This window comes from Lactuca virosa, chromosome 9, assembly GCF_052849685.1.
Source record: "Lactuca virosa cultivar CGN04683 chromosome 9, Lactuca_virosa_CGN04683_v6, whole genome shotgun sequence".
NCBI classification, from domain to species: Eukaryota; Viridiplantae; Streptophyta; class Magnoliopsida; order Asterales; family Asteraceae; genus Lactuca; species Lactuca virosa.
In genome coordinates, this window is record NC_136434.1 from 264,259,410 (window position 1) to 264,279,542 (window position 20,133).

Genomic DNA, 20,133 nt, shown 5'->3' on the forward strand with positions numbered 1-20,133 from the left:
TGATATTTTTTTTACGTACATGATATAAGAGATGGATATCATATAAGTAACAATCCAATGTGACATTTGCTTAATGCAAAAACGGTAATAATAGAGAGTACATGTTTCTTAATTGGACTAAAATACCCCTCCTTTGTTTCTTTTTGTTCTCTTTTTTATCATGTTCTTCATTCCGCATATTGAATCAAGCAGGCCTGATTACTCAATATCCAACCAAATATGAATGAATTCATGATGGAATTGTCACCTTGAAATCTATAGCCGACTGATGAAAATAAGTGTCAGACCTATAAAGTGCCAACTCTTGCCTAACGAAAATCAATTATAATAAACGTAAATACGAAACAAATGGAATATTCCATGTTAATCCAAATACTAATACACACACATTACACATCACACATAGCACACACACAACACATATCGCATACACAAACAAACATACCACACACATCAAACTTTATAAATTCAAAACAAAATAATAATCTGGATCCAATAAAATCAAATTCACGTTAGTTTAATATATTTGAAACCTAAAACTTAAATTTCAAATCTAAACTTAAATTGAAATGACATCTAAGGGTATAGTACATGTGTCGAAAATTGAATCCAATCAAGCACAACACGATATGGCATGCTACATTCAAAAGGCAACATAACCCACATTGAAGAAGCCTTGTAACATGTTCCAGTCTAAGGCCCAACACTTGATCTATGCAGGAATTTCTTGCTATGGATACGCCATTCTGTCACCTGTCTCCAATGTTCAAACATAGTCATAACTGAAACATATGACACACACAATAGTCACACATTAGACATACATGATCAGGGTAATCTGGTGGGACTGTAACTCAGAAGCAACTCCTTCCACATCACCATCTTCAGTCCCATCAACAACCCCAATTCTTCCACCATTACCTTTTTTACTGGTTCGAGACAAAAAAACCCAAATATGAAAAATATAAAATTTTCATAAATTTCAAACTATTATTATCATCTTCACAAGTTACAGAAGACCATTTTAATATGGTAAATAAAGATAAAATTTTACTTGAAAATATAATAGAGAGGAGAAGAAACTAAATAACATAAAAAATTCTTAACACAACAAATCAAGTAATCAACAAATAAGCCCTGCAAATAGATCAAATAAAATATCGATCATCAAAACATCCAAACATGTATTATTAAAAATAAAGATCAAAACCAAAACCAACCTCAAATTTGTTCATGTACTCAGAAGATTTTCCAATATCTTAAATAATAGTAATCAATAAACACTAAAGAAAAATAATTAAACCCCATTAATGTGCAATTTATAATATACAAAGAACACCTACTATTGAATCAAAAATTCTTTTCATCAAATTGTGATGACCCACATCTATATAAGTAACTAAAAACGATGGAAACCAATGTTAGGGTTAAAAATATTTGAAGTTAGTTACAGGGATGGAAAACTTACATAAAAGAAGAATAAATCAATGGTGCCTTTTCTTCTTCAAAGCTGAGACGTAATTTTGAGAATTTTGGCTAAATCTATAGAGAGAGAGAGAGAGAGAGAGAGAGAGAGAGCAAATAAACATGAAAAATATCTTGTTAGTTTGAACCCAATTTAAACAATAGTCGATTAACCTGAAGACCAAAAATGCAAAGCAGTCAAGATCTACCAGGGGAGGGGGAACGGTAGCAACGATAATGCGTTCTTAGAATACTAAGAAAGATGTAGTAGAGTAATAGCATCTCTAACCTGATACCGATTGGGAGAGAGATTATAGGTTGGAATTTCTTTGAACCGTATTTTTTGAACCTGACGACAGTGACCGAGCTTCCAAGGTAAGAGAAGGAGAAAGTGAAGTAGGAATCGTCGATTGGTGTAATCGATATAACATCACTTCACGATTTCTGTTGGTTTCTTGTAATCGAAATCTTCGCCATCTCGATGTGATCGGAAAATAAATCAACAGAACCTTTTATGTGACTTTCATCGATTCTATGGTGACCATAGAGGCATAGACAGAGAAAGAAACGGTGAGTGGTGGTGGTGGGTTTATCAGACGATGGAAGGTAGTCTGTTTAGCAGCAAGGCAAGAATGGTGGTTGGCAGAGGCTATCAGATTTTGTGGTTAGGGTTTTCCATGAAAAAATTTTGAATAAGACACCATGGGAGAGTACGGAAGACCAACTTTATGTTATTTCGGTGGAGAATGAGGCGAGATTCAGAGTAAGGTGCGGGGATCGGGTACTGGAGTTCTTAAGGGAGTCTTATGTTAGACCGATTTAACCGTTCTTTGAGCGATTCAATTGGCGAATTTGAAGATAATTTTTTGACATTTTCATTTTACAGATAAGATTTAGTTTTTGTTGACGGGATAAGATTTTTTATGCATAAAATAAATGTACATAATGTAGTAAGACTTGTACCTCTTAAAATTCAGCATTTGAGACTAAATGCTTATATATATATATATATATATATATATATATATATATATATATATATATATATATATGTGTGTGTGTGTGTGTGTGTGTTTCCCGGAATCAATCATGCATCCGTGTACCCACGTACGTGTGGCAAAACATATTTACAGACATAATTAATGTGTAACTAGGTGGGGAACCCCCGCATCGGATGCGACAGGTGTTTCAGCAAAATTGAAATATGAACAAAATAACATAGGGGTAGTTTAGTCTCAAAACTGTTAATGATAACAAAACAGATCGATACCCTAAACACATGATTCATGAATTTACCAAACATCAAGGAAAAAAATTGTAATCTAATTGAAGGCGGTAACTATATTCACGATTTGTAGTTAAATCTCACAAAGTGAATGGAAATGAATTATAGATATATGCTCCACAATGTATTAAAGTGATCCAGCCACCAGGTGTTTGACATCACAAATTTATGGGTGCCATACATGGGAATAACCATCTGGTACCTGTCGCATATTACACAAGAAAAAATCATGAGGAGCAAAAGCAGGATAGAAATTTCTCAAGTTTCAAACAACTGACAATTAAGATCTATACCTTTTAGCAATTGAATTCTATACATTTGGGCAACCATCTATTGCATGTCTATTTCTGCATTGAATTGGAAAAGTGACATGTTTGGTTCCCAAGTTTGAATAGATTTTGGTAACCAAACATATCATACAATAAAATCTTGAATTCCAACTACTTTGGACTAAGCTAGAATACTGGAATGGTAAAAAAACAATATATATATATATATATATATATATATATATATACATGTTCCTCTGCTATTGAGGAGATTTTGCAACAGGAACTTTACAAACAACAACAAACACTTTTGATAAAATAAAACTCATACCAAAAAAAATGTCGGGAATAAATTAATTTTTTGGGAAAGAGAAGTTGTATATTTAACTAATTAGTAAAAAAAAGGAATTGAAGATTATCATATTATTTATTTGAGGAAAGTTTATGTTTAAGTGCTCATGTTACAATTGAATTGACAATCTTATAAACTTGACACATCTTTTTGTAAGTTCTGCCAGAATATACCAAATGCAAGAAAAGGTCAAACCTGGCTAAATTACTTCATGATATTGATTATGAAAGGCTTCAAATCTCAGAGGTAAATTATTGGTATGTGTTCCCCTCATCCATGTGCAATACACTTTAATCCTTATGACTTTAAAGAACCCCCGTTGGAATATACCAAATGCAAAAAAATATAGTAGTCCAAGTTATGAATATGAAATACTATTACATTAACATCAATTACCCATGTATCAACTTTGGAAATTGTCATTGAAAATAAATATGAAGATTGCAAAATTTCACATGAATATATGTTCTATTTTCAAAGGAAATGTACTCTAAAGTAAAATACAAAATGATCCCAACTATCAGCCTCCTACGTATGTTTATTGGCAATAAAATTAATAAATAATTAAATATTCATAATCAAAATTGCATATAAAGCAAACAAACCTTCTTTAGTGCAGCATTGAGTTCCCTTCTTATTCCACCTGGATATACATGTTTAATCATATAAATGTTATAAAGATTTGATTTTGATTAAAGAATGGAAATATATAAAAAAAAAAGTGGCGTTTAATTGTTTATTGTATAACCATCATTTGGTTCCAAGTCTCTTTGCTTTCTTGAAACAATTCATTGCAACATCTATCTCACTAAGTGCCATATGTGCCTATATGAACAGAATTATTTGTTTTGCCAACAATTAAAGATCATTCTATTAAGTGAAATTGGTTTTTATAAATGTAGTTTATGAAATGACTAATCTGACCTTGGCGAAACCAAACTCTTAGATTGTTTGCACGATCACACAAAGCAAATTTTGTGTCCAACAATGGTCCTTTCGCATCCCCTATTTTCAACTTACAAGCCTGAGGGGTAAAAATGGAATTTTGGGTCATTAATTGAGATAGGATTTATATTTCGCAGGGGTTGTTTCCTTTTTTCTCTCATTAGGTAAAGTAGCTAAACTGTTACTTACGATAAAACGCACTACATATAAGGTTTGTTTTTTTTCTAGACCGAATTAACCGACTGAATATTACTAAATGACCAACAACTACAAACAATGGAAATTACAACTGGAAAATAAATATTTCATTAGATCAAGATAGCTATTTCATATAATAAAACATAAATATTAGCAAAAATTAACAAATGAAAAGGAGATAAGAGAATAAAATTACCAAATTAAGAAAATAAGATTGGTGTGCAAAGAAGCAGGACACCAATCAGAAGCCGGTGACAGCAAAATTTTATAAGAATGCCATGTCTGCCTTTCTTTACTCTGAATGACATAGTATTCTGTCAACAAAGGATTCGATAGTTATAAATTCAATAAATTAATTGACGGAATAAAACTTAGAGAAGAAATTAACTTGATGGGATGTAATGTAATTTGACGACCTATAATTGTTATAATTGGAAGTTCCAGGATAGAATTCATACTTGCAGTTCCATTGACACCTCCCACGATCACCATTCATGATTTTAGTTCTCAACGTTAGAAAAGAAAAGAAGAAATAAGACATACCTGCATAGCAGTGATGAACTCTTTAAAACCAAAAAAAAATCCTTGACGCTTGGAATCTGAGTTGTCCTTTGTACTCTCCAAGATAGTGGTTTCTGTTCACAGAATCCTATGGACAGAAAAACAAAGCATCAGTTTACTTCAAAAGACCCTTAAGCCAACTCGATTCCTACCTTCACACATGCTCCCTATCCAACAATACCCGATTAATCCAACAAAACCTGAACATAATAATAAACACACAACTATGAGAAATTGAAAGTCGGTTACTTCACACATGCTGGTGATGGTAGGGTTCCTTCAGCCAAAGTCGGTTACTTGTATAATCTATTATACCTTATAATAGATACATCTTTAATATCTCCTCTGTTTCGAACTGGGTTACACAAGAAGGCGACAGAGCAGGTTGTTTGGAGGGCATCGGCTGTGAGGTTTGGTGGGTGTAATGAAATCTGTAAACAACTGATTGGGAGATCGAGGAGGCATAAGTATATGAAACACGAAAAATGAATCGAAATTGAAAGAGGGAAAACGGGGTAGCGTAACAATAAAGGCAGTGGAAGCGTGAAGAAGAATGGTCTGAGGCCCTGGAAGTTGATGGGGTAACGTCGATAAGATGAGTGTGGATGTGGCCGGGGTCGAAGTAGACCTGCACGAAATTAGGGCTCGCCGACCTCTCCAGTGGTGGAGGCAGACTCATCGGAGTGTTCTGTGGCGGAGCCGGAGTCGGCGGCGTCGGTTGTGGCGGAGCGATAGAAGCGAACTCAGCGATCGATCGACTGCACTCTTCGGTGGTATAATAGAAGAATCGACAACTCAGAACTCCTATGAGTTCGATTTGTGTGTGGAAGAGTGGAAGGATCGGGAAGCAGAGGAAAAACAACAGAAGGTTTGGATAAGGAACGGTGGAAGGAAGAAACCCGAAGGATCGATTACCTGCACGTGTGGGGATAAAATGACCGGCAAATCGACACTATTCCTAAAGATGGTCATCTTTAATATATACCGGTAAAGAACGCACGGCTACGCCCCTTTTGGGGTAATATGGAAAAAATTGACCAACTTTAAAAAATATGTGCTGAAATTGTAAATCACCATAAATAGGGGAGAAAGTCGACAACCCCTAAAATTAGATGTCAAAAGTGTACAACGAAAAGAAGGGACATTGGTGGAGAAAATCCAAAAATGTTGTGGCAATAATGTTAAAGTTTTCAAAGTTGGAAAAATATGGTGGCAAAATTTTAAAGGAAGTTTTCTGTGTTTTTTTATGTCAAAATGTAAAAGTTTTGACTACAAGGACGAAAAGTGTCAAATTCATTAAAGATTTGTGGCAAAAACACCAAAATGTAAAACCTTTGACTGCAAGGACTAAAAGTGTCAAAATCATTAAAGATTTGTGGCAAAAACCTTAAGGCACAAAAACTTAATTAAAAGGCAAAAATGTAAAAATTTTGATTTTAAGGACTAAAAGTGTCAAATTCAGTAAACTTTTATGGCAAAAACCTAAAACCTAAAAAGATACTATTCCTAAGCTCCTTTGGATTTAATATATATATATATATATATATATATATATATATATATATATATATATAATAAGAATGGTTTTTTTTCTTCAGCTCTTTGGCAGCTTTGTTCAAGATCCAATTTCTTGGAAATCAATATTAGTGTTTGTACGACGCATGCCAGCATGCAGTCACGGACTCACGGTCTCATGGTTGTGATTGTGCAAAAACCGATATTTGGTTCTAATATTTTCTTTTATTGTTCAACTAGCCCTGGAATGCGGTTTTAATTCTAGTCTTGGAGTAATCTTTTGTTGGTGTGTAATGGCTTTATTTACTTGTTAAATTAAAGTTAAATAGGGTATATGTGGTTTTGCTTTAATTCTTTTTTATCTAGTACCTCATCTATAACTTTAATCATCCAATCTTTTTTTTTTTTTTTTTGTTCTTTAACCAAAACTGGCAAATCTAACGATTTGCTTTTTTATCCAACTGTAGTCAAGTTGTATATAATGACTTATATGAGAATAAAGAAGCCACTTTACTACTTATCCAACAGAGATAGCATTATCTTTGTGTTAAAAACTTTTTATTTGGTTCTTTAGTTTCTCAGGCGTCCCTTTACAAGTCGATTTCTTTTTAACCTCTGGTTATCCAACGTGTTAGGGGCCGTTTGATAGTTGATGTCTGGAAAAGTGTTGTATGGGAAAGTGCTGTCTGGGAAAGTTTTCTGACTGGGAAAGAAACAATGCTGTTTGATTGTACATATGACTGACTGTGATGAATGATGAAAAATGACCATATTACCCTGCTGTTCTATTCTGTGATGGATGAAGTTGCTGAATGATTATAAAAACATATAAATTATCATACAAAATCAAAATTACACAATAATCATTTAAAAATCCGAATACAAATTGTCTTACAAAGTAATTAAACATAAATCAATCAAAATCCAAATAGAAACATACTGAAATTGAAAATAACATACTAATTTGCATACATCTCTAAAGTAAACCGGATGAAAGTAGTTGATTAGCAATCTGCTCACGCAAAGTAGTCATGTATTCAACGGCTTCTGAACCCCACTCTATGCATTGTGTGTTTTCGCCTTCAATTCCTCCACCGTGAACATCAAGATTAACCATAACGTTCTCTTCAAAATTTTCAAATAACTCATCTTGGATATTGTATTTCCTTATAAAATTATGGACCGCGACACAAGCAATGACTATGTCTCTTTGTATCGGAAAAGGATAAGGAGCCATTTGTTTTAAGATTGGGAATCTCGCCTTCAATACACCATAAGCACGCTCAATAACATTTCTAAGTTGTGCATGAGCAAGATTGAACCTTTCTTCTTTAGTTAAAGGTCGACGTCCTCGAAAATCGGCTAACCAATACCTAGTGCCACGGTACGGAGCCATGAACCCACGAGTGTTGGTATATGCGGCATCACAAATATAATATTTATCTGTAGGTGAGTGACATTTATTATATAAAGAATATAGATAATAAAATTTATATAAAGAATATAGATAAACTTATATAAATATTAGAAACCTGGTGGAGGGAATGGAAATCCGGAAGACGGATTGAATGCAACTTCTTTCAAAACTCTTGAATCATGTGTTATGTCTTCCCATCCAGCCCATACAAAGGTGAATATCATATCAAAATCACAAATTCCTAATACATTTTGATAACATTCACCTTTTCCTCTTCCCCTATACCTCGTTTGTTGATCAACGGGCACAACTGCATGTACAAGAGTTCCATCTAGTGCGCCTATTGCTCCGGAAAATATAGCTTTTAACCGTCTTTGTCGTTCTGAGGCATGTCTTGTTGGATTAGGATTTGTTGGTACTATAATTTCTTTTGCAAAACACATCATTGCATTTAAGACCTCATGAAAACATTGATGAATTGTTTGTGTGGAGTGATGAAATCTTCCTTTAACCGCTCGAAAACGTTCATTATGTCCTATAACATGTAAAAACATAGCCATCTTCTCTTCAATGCTTATCGTTCTACTAGCTTGCAACCAACTTCTTTGCGTAAAATGATTGCATAATAATACAAATGCCTCTTGTGTAAGACGCATCATATCGTAACATTCGATAGGGTCCCCGTGTATCAAATCTTGCGTATACGCATACCCGCTCGAATCGTTATCTCTTATTCTATGAATTTTTTTTAGCCTTGGCCGGTTTAACCTCAACCAATACAAGACAAGTAAAAGAAAAGCTAAAGCTTCACCATTAGAAATCATACTTGACCTGTAAAATACAATTACATATAACATGTCAAATATAAAATAAACAACCAAAATATTTATAATATGTCAAATATAAAGTAAATAACAAAAAAAAATATTTATCTAATAACACAAAAGTGATGCACCAAAACCTAACATCCAAAAGTCATGCAACAAAGAGATAGTAAAAGTAATCAAATGTAACATCTAAAAAGTCATCAAAGGTAACCAAACTTCATTCCTACACTCCTCACCCACGACTCACAAGTAGTAGGCGTAAGTCGTAACCAAACTTTCCTAATATCGGCACTTTCAGTAAATAACAAAAGAGCGGTCTTGTGTCTTTCATCTTCTTCTCCCCATCCCATTTTTGCCAATTTCTCCATGCATGCATCTATGTCCTTATCCATTTCACTTCTTTGATTTTGTTCACTTCTTTGGTTTTGTTCCACAAGCGTCCTTGCAAACTTGATGATTTCCTCCTCAACTTCTAGTGCCCTTGCGTTTCTCTTGTTTCCACCAGCTCTTTTGTTTCCACCCACTCTCCTATTTTTCGAATGTCCGGAGGATTCTTCACTTGCAGCTACATGTTGGGTTGAGTCGGGAGTTTCCGTTTGGGTGCATTGAACCTCATCAAAGTCATGCTCAGTGTATTCAGGAGTAGGACGGGGGAGTGTAGAAGATGGCCTCCAACTATCAAAGCCGGTAGAGGTTGCACCTTCAAATAATTGAGTGCACAGATCAGGGAAAAGGAGGGGCACAGTTTTCAAAGCTCCTACAATCTTGTTCAACTGTTTAACATTTTGAAATTATCAAACCATTAAAAGAAAATAATCATATTTCTACTATTTGTTTTAAAATTAGACGAATATATATTACCTTCGTCTCCATCTCCCATTGTTCGTCAGTCAAATTAAATTTATTTGTTAAAGGATCATATATATTTCCGGTTTTGCTTTTAAGTTTCACCCAAGCTTGATACTTTCCTTTGTAGTAGTCGTAGTGGTTTCTCATCTGTTTTTGGTCAACGACTAAACCGTGTTCCTTTAATAATTTTTCGGCTACAACTTTCCATGAATTTGGTTTGAGGGCACTACCCTCACAACCATTTGTGGTTACTTCTTGGATACAAGCATCAAGAAAAGTTTTGTCTAAACTTTGGTCCCAAATGATTCTAGATTTCCTTTGTGACATGTCTATAATAAAAAAAACAACAAATATAACCAAAAATCAACATGTATATACAAAAAAAAACAACATATAAAACTAAAAGGCAGCATACATATACAAAAAAAACATATATAACCAAAATTCAACATTTATATACAAAAAATAGCATATAAAACCAAAATTCAGCATGCATATAAAAAAAACTGCATATATAAACAAAAAACAGCATGTATAATCAAACTTCAGCATGTGTGTACAAAAAACAGCATATATAGAACCAAATTTCTGCATTTATATACAAAAAAACAGCATATATGTTCATAATTTCAGCATATATGTTAAAAAAAACAGCACATTTATAACTAAAATTCTGCATGTATATATAAAAAACAGCATTTACAATCAAAATTTTACATATATATACAAAAAAAACAGCATATATATTCATTAGTTCAGCATGTATGTTCAACAAACAACATATATGTTCACAAAAAACAACATCCTGTTCACAAAAATCAGCATATTTGAACAAAAATCAACATGTTCTAATAACCACAACATGAATGTATGCTTTAATAACCACAAAAACATGTTCTAATTTTGATTTCAACCACAAAAACAAGTATAATGCACAAATTCTAAAAAATAAGAAATCTGGAAAAAAAAACTTGTTCACAAAAACATGTTTTGATTTTGATTTCACTCATAATTTCGAAATCAAGAAAAAAGAAAGATTAATTGAAAATCCTTGCTGATGGATCGAGAAAAAAAAAAGAAAAAGATGAGAATCTTGTTGATGGATCGACAAAAGGAGAAAACGAAACCTGTGGGGCAGAGCAGTAGGGCGGCGGTGGTCTGCTTGGCGGGAGGAGGTTGGCCGGCGACGGAAGATGGATGCAATGGAAGGTGGGTAGAGTCGATGATGACCGATTGAAGATTGCAGCGACGATGTATGCATTTTTTTTTTGTTAGGGCACAAATGTCCAATGCGTCCTTCTTTTCCATTCAGACTTCTTTTTGTGGCTGTGTGGGAAAGCCCAATCTTACCGGGAAAGACGAAGTTTTTTGTGTAAAACAAACAGTCTTTCCGGCCCATTCAGCCGGAAAGATCTTTTTGGGGCTGGAAAGACACTTATCAAACAGCGCCTTAGTCTTCCCGTCATGTTGTTGGTTTGGTTTTTCTTTTTGAAACAAATTATAGGAGAGTTGTGTGGAATTAATTGGCAACCACATGGCTATCACTAAAAGTAAGAGATGAAAAGCTGAGGTGAAATGATTTAGAGGAACCTTGTGTACGTTCATAAGAGATGGACGTTGGCTTCTTTATAGAACATGCCACATGATGCATGTGTGCATGATCTTTTGAGTGCATGCTATGTACGAGAAAGTTTTTCATGTATGGATAGACACATAACAAGAAGCTTGCTTTTTAACTTTTTAAGGTTGATACATTGTATATGCTATGCATGAATAACAAAAATGAAGGGCGTTTTCGTGCGCATACATGGGACCTGAGCGAATGGAGAACTCATGGGTAGGTTTCTTTCTTTTTTATTTTATTATTATTTTTTTTTGCAACGTAAAATTTAATATGCTACTAAACTATTCCTTAATTTCACTTATGTCTACAACGAGATTTGAACCTTCAACTTTAAGGAATAATGACAACACTACATACCGCTAGGCTAAAAAACATTTAGTTCATGGCCAGAGGCGTAGCTACTTTAAGGGAAGGTGAGTCCTAAGACCTACCTTTTTTTTTAATTATAATACAAGATATGTATGAAAGAAAAAGGGAAATACCTTATTATATCTAAGAGAACTACCTAATAATCTTTATAGAAAAAAGTTTAGGTCATTTTTTGTCACTTAACTTTTGGTTTAGTGCTCATTTGGTCACTTAACTATTTTTAAGTTTTAAAAGGTCATCAAACTTTTGGCTTTGTGCTCATTTAGTCATTTAACTTTTAAAAAATTTTAAAAGTTTAGTGATCAAACCAAAAATTAAGTGACTAAATGAGCACAAAGGCAAAAGTTTGATGACTTTGTAAAACTTAAAAATAGTTAAGTGACCAAATGAGCACACAAAACAATAAGTTAAGTGACCAAAAATGACTTAAACCCTAAAGAAAAAGATACTCCATGTTTTATATATCCAATAACCATTTAGAATAGCCTAATATCTCAATACAGACCGATCCAACTAAAATTAAACAAAAAAAATTAGAAATGTCATTAATAATTCAACGAACTTTATTATAACTATTGAAATAATGTTTAAATATTTTAAGGCATACGATACGACCCGTCACCAATAGTATTTTTTACTTTTTATATTTTTTTTTTCGGTTTCATTTATATAGAGAACCAGATGGTTTTTGGATCTAGATTAGCAACTCTTCATGGCTAAGTAATAATATTTATGTATGATGTTGCATATGGTTCATTTGTCGAAGTAACAAATAATTATTGGATATGGTGTTATAAAACAAACTAGTAGGCGATCCCAGGCTTCTCCCAAAACGTTTTTTTTTCAAAATCCCAAATATTTGTGCATTTAAAACAACAAAAACTAAAATAAAAAAATCAAAAGTTGATGATTTCTTAATAAGTCAGCAAAATTCAAGGATCATTTATCTAACTTACGCCAAAGGTGCGAGATAGCAAACTAAATAAATGGGGGTGCATAATAACAAAACTCATATAAAGATCAAAAGTGTCAAGCTCAACAAAATTCAAGGACCATTTATGCAAGGGAACGACAAAATGTATAACACTCAGGGATCAAAACTGATAATGAGGTAAACATCTGTAGTCAAAACATGAAGACAGACATCACTATTCATAATCGTGTCCTAATTTAAATATGTATATAAATATATAATAGGAGGTGATCCCAATTAGACAAAGGTCATTTCTATAACCCTGAGACACTACCCTAAACTAAATAAATAGGGGTGCATAATAACAAAACTTATATAAGGACCAAAAGTGTCAGGCTCAACAAGATTCAGGGACCATTTATGCAAGGGAACAGCAAAGTATATAACACTCAGGGACCAAAACTGATAATGAGGTAAACATCTGTAGTCAAAACGTGAAGTCACACATCACTATTCGTGTCGTAATTTAAATATGTATATAAATATATAATAGGAGATGATCCCAATTAAACAAAGACCATTTTTATAATCCTGTGACGTTACCCTAAAATAAAAAATAAAAAAACGGTGTATTTTAGCAAAACTTATAAAATTCAAAGACAAGGGGATGTATTTCTATAAGTTTACAATTAAACAAAGACCATTTCTATAAGTTTACAATTAGACCGTGATATTTCTATAATGTATGAAACATAGGGACAATATTTGTAAATTTTGTATTAAAGTAGGGATCATTCATGTAAGCATTTAAAAACGGCAACGAATGAACGGTGAAGTTAATATATATATATATATATATATATATATATATATATATATATATATATATATATATATATATATATATATACTAGTTTATAACCCGTGAAAACCACGGTTATAAAATTAATTAAACTTTTATAATAACAATTTACAATTATTAATCAATTATTTTAAATAAGTTATTTTAAATAAATTATTAATTAAGAGATATATCAAAATTTTAACGTTATTATAACTTCAAATTTAACATATAATTAGAAAATGTAAATTTGAATTTTGAAATGAGTTGCCTAATATATCTACATGACACATGACATAATATTAATGAGGAGTTGTATTAGGGTGACACTTGGCAAAAGGAGATTAAAACTATTCATTTATTTATATATATATATATATATATATATATATATATATATATATATATACTAGACGAATTCTCGCGCGTTGCACAGCGAAGATAAAAAATATATTGTTAAAATATTGAAAAATATATGTTTAAAATGGTTATGTTATTGACATTAACTTTGAGATGATATTTTTACACTAATTATATATATATATATATATATATATATATATATATATATATATATATATATATATATATATATATATATAATCTCAATTATTTTGAACAATAATATTCATTAACGTCAACCCACATTCCTTATTAATAGAATTAAATATAACTATCTATTTAGTATTATTTTTAACAATTATTATTATTGATTAATTATATTTTTACTTATGCGATCATTTTCTAATTTCAATAATGATGTTAATTTAAAATACAATTTATTTATAGCTAAATGTAATTTATAATTTGATGTTATTATAAATTAAAATTGTTATTCATTAATTTTAAACCACTTATTATTAATAATAAGTTAAAGAAGACTTTTAAGAAACACTTAATATTATTATTAAAATGTGAAACATACACTAAATAATAAAGTGATAAAATACACAATTTGCATTTCAAAAGAGACTTGCACGGATAATATGACATATCCATATAATTTGACTTTATTATTTATAACTATTGCTTATTAATTTTAAAACCACTTGTTATTATTAATAAGTGAAAAAAAACTTTTAAAAAGCACTTATTATTATAATTAAAATGTTAAACATATACTAAAATATAAAGTGATAAGATTGACAATTTGCATTTTAAAAAAGGCTTACATCGATAATATGGATAATATGACATATCCATGATTTTTAATTAATTATTGTTTTGAAGCAACATGAACATACAAACATGTATACAATAGTTAATTAAATATTATATATATCACCTTCCATAACATATGATCGATAACATGAATCTAATCTAATTTACATTAAAATTTCAACCACAACATACAATGATATTCTTAAAAGAATACTTAAATCAAGAAAATACAAAAAAAAAGAATTAGTATATAACAAACTTACAAATTAAAAACTTCAACATAATAACATGACTCGAAAAAATGTTCAAAGTCTTCAAACCAACACAAAAAATTTTAAACTTGTTTTCTTTGTGAATTTTGTATGTAATTTGTATTTGTGTGTCTAGTTAAAAAGATTGACCTTTTTATAGTAGAGTATCCATTAATTGTTTATTAAATATATTATATAAGTTATAAAACTTTTGAATTGTTAATCATTATTAAGAGACTTTTGAGTGGTATTCATTAAAATAGGAGGTTTCAAATGCATGAGGTTCAATGAAAAATGCTAGCTTTATAAGTATATATATATATATATATATATATATATATATATATATATATATATATATATATATTATAGTAGGTTATAACCCGTATAAAACACGGTGGTTGAAATTTTAAAATAACAATAATAAAAAATAAAAAGTAACAATTAATCAGAAAATTTAAGAATAATTATTTATATAACACATTGAAACAATATATAATTAAGTATTTTATGTTTATTTAAAAATAATTTATAAATTAATTATAAATAATAAGAACATTACATTTATTATATTTTTGTGATAGTTAACAAATAAATAAATAAATAAATAAATAATGATGGCATACCATCACATATAAAATTTGATATATTGAAAATAACAATGACATTAATTTTTTTAAAAGTACGATTTTATTTAAAAACTAAAAAATAACTTAATGTAACGTGCGTATATACAAACCATTTTTGATAATCACTATTTTATAAAATATTTAACAAAACAATATTTTTTTTCCAAATGTAATGAAAAATATTTTTATTTCCCATAAACTAAATTATAAAAGCATAAATTATGATATTATACATGAGTGAACTATGACAAATTAAGGGTCACAAATTCTTTAAATTAATTGATTTCTACAATAAAATTGAAATTCCTTAATTAACTAATCACATTCTCATGTAAAATTATTAAAGCTTACTTTAAAAAACAAGTCATTAGTATACAATAAAATAACATATTATTACATCGATCAATTGCAAGAAATTATGAGATTTAAATATAATTCAACTTTTTCAAGCATCTAATGAAACCATGGGGGTATACACATCAATTCATATGAAAAAAATATGTAGCTTACAGTACAATCAAAGACAATTTGTGCCAACATAAGAGCATAATTTGTTTTCTGACTAATATCCCAAAACAATTTAATGACAGATATTTGGCAAGCCAAAATAATGTTTGAGATGCAAAATTTTCACTAACCCTTACTCCACAAGGCTGTATTATATTTGGCAAGTGCTTTAAAAGTAGTTGTAGAGCTAGTACAGTGATGGCTTCAAACCAGTTGTTCATATCAGTGCCAAAACATGATGAAATCCCAGTAATATACATATTGTTTCTCACGTTGCCATTCATTGTGGTCAGCTAAAACCCAAAAGTAGAAGGTATTGACACTTCACCATATATGACTTTTCATCCTTCCAATAATTAACGTCGGTTTTATTCACCTCCTCCACCTAATCAACACAAGCGCAAATCATCATAAACATATTTATATCTTGAGTTAGACCTCTCGTCGAACAATTGGAAGACACTTACTGAAACTCTAGTAACTTTATAAATTGAAATAAAGAGAAAAAAGTATGTTAGTGCTAAATCAATCCATCGAATGTTTTTATTTCATTTCAAAATATGAGTAGTTAATTAGACCATTGTCTACAATCAAAAAATTGCAATACAAATGATAATTACAGTTCAAAGCCTTCAAAATTTAAAGATTCAAACATTAAAACCTACTAAAAAAAGAACTTTACACAACCAAGAACACAAATCACTCTCACAGCCTGATTTACATAGTTTTCTGATTATACAATTTGGTTCAGTAATTTTATCAAACAGGTGGTGTGCGAAAAGAGTTACTGATTCAAGACACCAAAAAACATATGGATAAACATATAAAGACGTACTCTTTTCATCAAAAGACTCCCTTTGATCTCCATACCCTTCATATATCTGATTTTTAAATATGAAATTGAAATAAATTTCACTGGCAGTAATCTGAAACATGTATTTGAAAAAGAAAAAGGGAAAACCCACGGCTGAATATGAGCAGGCATAATAAGAAAGCAGAGAGGGGCATTATGGAGGGAAAATAAGGTTTGAGGGTGAGTTCGAGTAGTAACCTCAACTAAGTAATGGGGACCAATAATTCCAGTGGATTTAGTGAGTTGCAGATGATGGGAAGGAGAAGGAATGGAAATTAGAAGCCGAAGATAGGAGCTTTAGTTGAGATACAAACGTAGATCCAATTTAAATTTGGAGAAGATTTCCTGATTTCTTGCTGTAGCGATTGATATGCATTTCAAAAATATAAACGAAAATATGGTAACGGAATACCTAATTAGTAGGAGATGATCATGATGTTGATCTTGATTCTTCAAAGAAGCAGTGGGCGGGAAAAAAATTAGAGGATAGCCGAAGATATGACACGTAGAATGTAGGTGTTTATAAGAATGACATGTGGCACCTTAAAAGAGGTTTTTATTAGGTATATATATATATATATATATATATATATATATATATATATATATATATATATATATATATATATATATATGAAAAAAATCATAAATGGTCCCTGTGGTTTCCCAAAATCTGAAGTTTAATACTCGTGGTTTAGAAACGTCATAGTTGGTCCCTCTGCTTTCAAAACTTTTGACAGTTGGTCCTTATCCCTCACACCATTAGAACCCCACCGTTAACTCTTATTTAATTAAAATAATATAAGGGCAAATTCGTCTTTTCACGTGTGCCCTCTTCTTTATTGAGGGAAATGATTATGCTACTGTCTTCTTCACGTCAACTCCCAAACACTCTTCATCTCCCAAGAGTACAGTGAGTTCATCTTCAGCAAATCACTCTCATCCAAGACACGAAATTGGGGTTTAGGGTTTACATAGCACTAAAGGAAAATGGTTCTCTCAATATGGTGTTTACATGAAAAAAAATGCGTGCTTGAAGGACTTGTAATCGAGATACGGTAAGATTTTTCAAAAAAAAAAAAAACTTCAGTTTTTGTTTTCCTTGAATGTATTCATGAAGACAAATCATCTTCTTTACCCTGTCTATTTTTGTGTTTGCAGAGGGATATGACAACTATTTCACGTTGAAGATACACTATAGTGGTGTCTTCACCAAGTCACCTGGAAGGAAATACGTCGATGGTACTGTATCATACGTAGATGACGTTGACACTGATTTATTTTCAGTCCATGAACTCGATGACATGGTTCGAGAATTAGGGTACAAAGGTGAACAAACCCTTTACTACCATTTCTGTATCCCTGAATTTCCCTTAGACTACGGGTTATTGCCTTTAGGTAATGACCAAGACGTACTTAAATTGGTTTTGTATGTCCCTAAACACAGACTTGTAAAGGTGTATATTGAAATTGTGTCAGACTAGGGTACCTACTTATTTTAAGTCTCCTTCTAAAGTTATTATTGAGGAATTGGAACCTGAGAGTGTGTCACCAGAACTTAATAGAAAAAAAACCTTGTAGAAGAGAAGTAGGATCGTGTAGTAAAAAGCTTGATTTAAACCACCCTCCCAACCATGTTGTTGACCAGTCATAGGTAATAGATATGGATGAAAGTCAAGATCATTCAAACACTATTGTTCCATATGTTATGTCACAAGTTAGCCAACAAAGTAATGTCATTGATGTGAATTAAGGAGTGATCATGAGTCACATAGAAGAAGTGTGTAAGCGTAATTTAGTCAATCATGCAGAGGAACCAATTTGTGAAGATATTGGTGGAGAACAAAGTGTAAGACTTGATGAATTTGAAGCATTTACAGAATTATTCAAATTATGCTGACTTTGATGTTGAGTACAGTGTACCAAATGGTGAAGACAATCAACTAGAAATGGAAATTCTAGAGGGCATGTTAAGTGATGATAGTGGAGATGCTTTCTATAGTCAGAATGGAGATGGTTCTGATTATAGTGGAGATGATTCTGATGATAGTGACTACATTGTACATGGGTCTAATTTGCAATTTGATGTGGATGTATACATGAGGGAATTCCAAAGTGTTGTGGATGTAGATGAACATGGAATTTTAAACAAGCAAACTGAAAATGTAGGTAATGACATAGTTCATGTAGAGTTGGAAGTTATTCAAAGTGATGATTATCAGTATGCAGGATTTTATGAAGATGAAAGGACAAAAATGCTTAAGGAGTTGAGTAGGTCAACTCCATGCTCACATGGGGAGATCCATTTAAAACCATATAGGGTGGGGCAGTGTTTCAAAACAAAGAAAGAAGTTGTGGATTACATGCATTCACATGCTGTAAATACAAGGAGGTCCTTATACTTAACAAAAAAAATGATAAAATCAGGATAAGGGTCAAATGTGGAGGTGTTGTGGGCCAATCTACTGAAACAGTTGACTGTGGTGGGCCATCAACTAGAAGTAAGGTAAAGTGCAAGGGAAAAAATGTGATTAGTAAAAAAGGAAAATGTCCTTGGGCAGTCCAAATTTCGAGGGCAGATGAGAATAAGGATTGGTTGGTGAAAACAGTAAAGGATGTCCATAAATGTTTGCAGACGAGATCCGTTAAAGCTTGTACTTCCAAATATTTAGCAAACTTAATTGTTCCACAAATTCAGAGTAACCCTAAAATTCCAATCAAAGCTTTACACGAGGAGTTGTGTAAGAAGCTGGAGCTTGGTATGTCAGTTCAAAAGGTTGCTAGGGCAAAGCAAATGGTTGAACGTGTGATTAGTGGGGACTATCAACTACAATATGGGTATCTGATGGATTATGCTTTGGAACTGCTAAACACTAATCCTGGTACAACTGTTAGGATAGATGTGTATCCTGAACCATGCTTGTCGACTACTACAAGAACTTTTAGAAGAATATATGTATGTCTAGGTGCATTGAAGTTGGGATTCAAAGCTGGGTTAAGGGATTTCCTGGAAGTGGATGGTACATTCTTGAAAGGCACATATCCTGGGCAGGTACTAACTACTGTGGGTCTAGACTCAAATAATGGAATATACCCTGTAGCATATGCAATGGTAGAGGCAGAAACAACTAGTTGGACCTGTTTCATGGAACTGTTAGTAGAAGACTTGGAATTGGGAGCAAATTCAAATTTTACCTTCATTTTTGATAGATTTGCATTTGTTAAGGGGATAATACCAGTAGTTGCAAAGGTATTCCCCAATGCAGAACATAGGTTTTGTTTGAGGCATATTCAGTAGAATAT

At 31.8% G+C, this 20,133-nt stretch overlaps 1 protein-coding gene and 1 long non-coding RNA gene across 13 annotated transcripts; both read right to left on the reverse strand.

The window, feature by feature from the left end:
• Positions 1-791: 791 nt before the first annotated feature.
• On the reverse strand, positions 792-2,371 carry LOC145140744 (uncharacterized). Its single transcript, XR_013722261.1, has 3 exons — positions 1,754-2,371; positions 1,469-1,542; positions 792-929 (listed from the first exon to the last, which is right to left on the reverse strand). It is a non-coding gene; the product is annotated as an uncharacterized LOC145140744 (long non-coding RNA).
• Positions 2,372-2,650: 279 nt separating this feature from the next.
• LOC145136859 (uncharacterized) lies at positions 2,651-6,011 on the reverse strand. Of its 12 annotated transcripts, XR_013720741.1 has the most exons (9): positions 5,390-6,011; positions 5,227-5,274; positions 4,710-5,162; positions 4,295-4,394; positions 4,119-4,195; positions 3,976-4,013; positions 3,566-3,673; positions 3,043-3,096; positions 2,651-2,951 (listed from the first exon to the last, which is right to left on the reverse strand). XR_013720741.1 is itself a non-coding variant. In XM_079070965.1 (6 exons), the coding sequence occupies exons 3-6, from the start codon at positions 5,003-5,005 to the stop codon at positions 3,570-3,572; spliced, it is 336 nt and encodes a 111-aa protein (XP_078927091.1). In that variant the 5' UTR covers positions 5,006-5,162; positions 5,227-5,274; positions 5,390-6,011; the 3' UTR covers positions 2,651-3,569. The 12 variants fall into 12 exon arrangements, 2 of the variants coding, with proteins under 2 accessions (XP_078927091.1, XP_078927092.1); XR_013720744.1 differs by having other exon boundaries at positions 2,651-3,673; positions 4,710-4,810; positions 5,057-5,162; XR_013720740.1 differs by having other exon boundaries at positions 2,651-3,673; positions 4,710-4,827; positions 5,057-5,162.
• Positions 6,012-20,133: the final 14,122 nt, after the last annotated feature.